General features: G+C 34.2%; 2 protein-coding genes across 2 annotated transcripts; both read right to left on the reverse strand.

The window, feature by feature from the left end:
- Positions 1–1,055: 1,055 nt before the first annotated feature.
- Positions 1,056–1,424, reverse strand: LOC145120417 (uncharacterized). The gene has a single exon (XM_079056243.1). It carries the CDS (start codon positions 1,422–1,424, stop codon positions 1,056–1,058), a length of 369 nt encoding a protein of 122 aa, XP_078912369.1.
- A 367-nt stretch (positions 1,425–1,791) lies between these two features.
- On the reverse strand, positions 1,792–2,715 carry LOC145120427 (uncharacterized). The gene has a single exon (XM_079056253.1). It carries the CDS (start codon positions 2,713–2,715, stop codon positions 1,792–1,794), a length of 924 nt encoding a protein of 307 aa, XP_078912379.1.
- Between the last annotated feature and the right edge of the window lie 726 nt (positions 2,716–3,441).

Here is a 3,441-nt window from a genome sequence, read left to right on the forward strand (position 1 = left end):
GCTCACGAATACCATTACATATCACTAACACCAAATAATTCTTTGAATAAAAGGTATCTCCCTACAACGGTTAGACTTAGACGAGAGCTGCGAAATAGGGCTAAACCTAACCTTCTGAAATTATTTAGTCCTCGTAATATGTAACTTAACATATTCGTTTACTAGTTAGTTAAAGATAGCTAGAACTCCTAAAAGAACAAGACAAGCAGCATTCGGGCATCGAGTAAACAAAACCAAACATATCCTAATCAGGTCATCACATCACTGACTAATCAGTACTAGAATGCAGTTCAATAAACTCATACAGTAGGCATACAAGGCATCCTTCCTAGATCCTTAGCCCTAATCTAGCATGCAATTCTTATACACATACAACAGGCATACAAGGCATCCTTCCTAGATCCTTAGCCCTAATCTAGCATGCAGTTCTCATAATCATATCATATCATAACAACATGTATGGGTAATTTAGGAGAACTTACTTGAGCTCGGCTGATTGCATGCACCACACCCTTTTTCTCTTTTCAAAATACTTTTTATAAAAATGGTTTTCTTTTGAAAATTTTTATACCAAGTCCTCAGTTTGAGTTCAAACACACCTGAGAGCGTGCCCGAATCGCTCAAACCAAGGCTCTGATACCAACTTTTAACATCCTAAAAATCATGACCAAAAATTTCAATTTTAAATCATTAAATAACCATACTTACAAAAAATCATTTATCATAACAGGAACCATATTATATCAAAACACAAAAATCAATATATCCATATCAAAACACATGTCAAATATATATCAGAGTAACATCCCAGGCTAACATCATGGTGTGTGCAACGCAGTCATCCCGATCTCTTCCCCTTGCTACCGGAAGTACCTGAAACCAAAACTGAAAACTGTAAGCACGAAGCTTAGTGAGTCTCCCCAAACTACCACATACCATACACATAAACACATAATCACATAATAACATATCATGGTACATCATGCTTCATCCGGCCCCGCCCGACATCGGACAGTATCCGACATCGGGCCCCGCCCGACATCAGACAGATTCCGTTATGGGGCCCCGCCCGACAAGCTCACGATCTGGATTTTTCTTAATAACCTAGCAAGCTCACGATGTGGATTTATTTTACAAATAAAATCCTCAGTAACTTCAAATGGAAGTATAAATTGAGAGTGTGTTGTTCTACCACCGGGCAATAATAATGAAGCAATCCCACTTGAAGCAACATTCAAAACAATATGACTATCAGATCTAATTGTTGCAGATATTGTCTTCCATAGAAAAGTTTTACCCGTTCCACCATAACCATAAACAAAGAAGACACCTCCTTTATTTTCTTTAACATCACTCATGATATCAAGGAAAATGTCGCGTTGCTCATTTGTTAGTGCAAGAAACATACGATCAAATTCATTCATTATAATGGGAATGTCATATTCGAACTCCTCGGTGATAAGTCGAATGTTTGAAGAAAATTGATTCAACATCCAGGTAAGGCATATTTGTATATTTTTTGAGAGTAGAGTTGTTTCAAAGTAAAATTTGTACTAGCTCGAACAAAGTTAAGTTGTTAAGTTCATCTTCGCTAAGTGATAAGTTTGGAGGACAAATATGCAATTAATTAGAAATAATATAATACAATATTATTTAATATTTTAAATTATTATTTAATGTATGTTGATAAAAAAGAATTTACTTTTTAAATAAAAATGAAGAAAAAATTCTAATACCTGGAGACTTGAACATTTGTCATTGGTTATAAAGAATTATATCCGACAAATATTCTCATGTATTTTCCCAAACAACCTCTGGTTTAGACATACTGTTACACATCAACAATGTAGCAAATAAGAATCGTACATAAAAATCAGATCCAGAATGGCTTGCTTCTTTAATTGCATCGATGTATTCCTTGTCATCATCCAAGAGCACGAGTGCATAACAAGCATCTCTAAAAGAAGGATATGTTTCACCATTTACTATAAGAATTTCTTCAAATGATGTCGGACATTTCACTTTATTTAAAAGAATCCTTAAGAAATAAGCTTCGCCAAGATTAGGTGAAACCGAATGAATTCTACCAATGGATTTTCCTACTTCCATTCCCTTCCAAAACCTACCATTTAATTTCCAAACAAACTTTGTTGGAAATTCAACATATGTAAGTTCCCGTGTTTCACTATTAATTGCATTACACTCCATCCAAGCGCTAAACTTTGAAGTAGCAACAAAAGGTTTGTCCAGAACATTGTCAATATCATCGTCTTCTCCATATACCATCTGTTGTTGATCAGGAAGATGAAAAGGTAGTCTAACCACAGAAGGATACCTATAATGAACATAATATTTAAAATTTTTCCATGATGATTCACAAATCTCATTTATTTCATCGACCGCATCATTATTATCACATTGATTGTTTCTTCGTACAACGGCAACTGTAGCTCTATCAGGTCCTTTGTTTATGTATTCAAATAAATACTTTATAGAAGAGCCATGATTGCAACATTCAACATTAATATGTGTCTGATATCTTTTCAATAGATATTTGTTGTAGGGGACAACATTTTTATTATCCAACTTGACACCCGATTTTTCAACAAAATAAACCTCGTTTCTTCTCCTATATAATGGAAAACCATTCTGATCAACAGACGTATGATTACAAAATTGCTTTGGAAAGTTTTTAGAGAGCCTTTTGTCCACCATGCATGGACATTTGATATTTTCAGCTCCACATGGACCATGAATCATGAATTCATTCCCATGTGAATACAATTATGGATCTTCATCTATGTTTGGTATCTCGGTGAAAATTATCGGATCGATAAACTCAACAGTGGATAGATTGTATTCAGAATGCATAAATAGACATATATGACTATGTGGCAAACCTCTCTTTTGAAATTCAATTATATAAACAATTGTAAAATATTTTGCACAAAACAAAATATGGTTAGACCGTAAGCAAATATATAAAAAAATATAAAAAAAAAGAATAAACTTTAATCAATTATGAAAAAAATAATTTCAAATACCTGCTTGAACTATGTCCAAAATGTGATTATCCCTTAGGTCTTTAATAAATGCATCAAGCTTGCTCTTGAACAACCTACATAGTATATCAGGTTTGGCTTTGAGTTGAAGTGAAGTATCCTTAAGAAACTTTTTAACCTGAGGCCGTTTGGGATTACACGTAAAGGTTATGAACAAATCAGGATGTCCAAACCATTTACATAGTACCTTGGCATCCAAATAGTTTTGCAGCATATAACACGCACCACCAGTAAAGGATGAAGGTAATATCACACGTTGTCCGACGTTGGAGATATTAGTGATTCCTTGAGCTTTATGGTTAAAGAGTCGCATCTAAGAACATGTTGTTGCCTACGTATGTAATGCAGTCTCTCATTTTTAATCATATTATAAGCATCT

This window comes from Lactuca virosa, chromosome 1 (genome assembly GCF_052849685.1).
Source record: "Lactuca virosa cultivar CGN04683 chromosome 1, Lactuca_virosa_CGN04683_v6, whole genome shotgun sequence".
NCBI classification, from domain to species: Eukaryota; Viridiplantae; Streptophyta; class Magnoliopsida; order Asterales; family Asteraceae; genus Lactuca; species Lactuca virosa.

Bases quoted from the DNA above. Each gene is read 5' to 3' on its own strand.
- LOC145120417 (XM_079056243.1), bottom strand. From the start codon at position 1,424: ATGAATGAATTTGATCGTATGTTTCTTGCACTAACAAATGAGCAACGC.
- LOC145120427 (XM_079056253.1), bottom strand. From the start codon at position 2,715: ATGGTGGACAAAAGGCTCTCTAAAAACTTTCCAAAGCAATTTTGTAAT.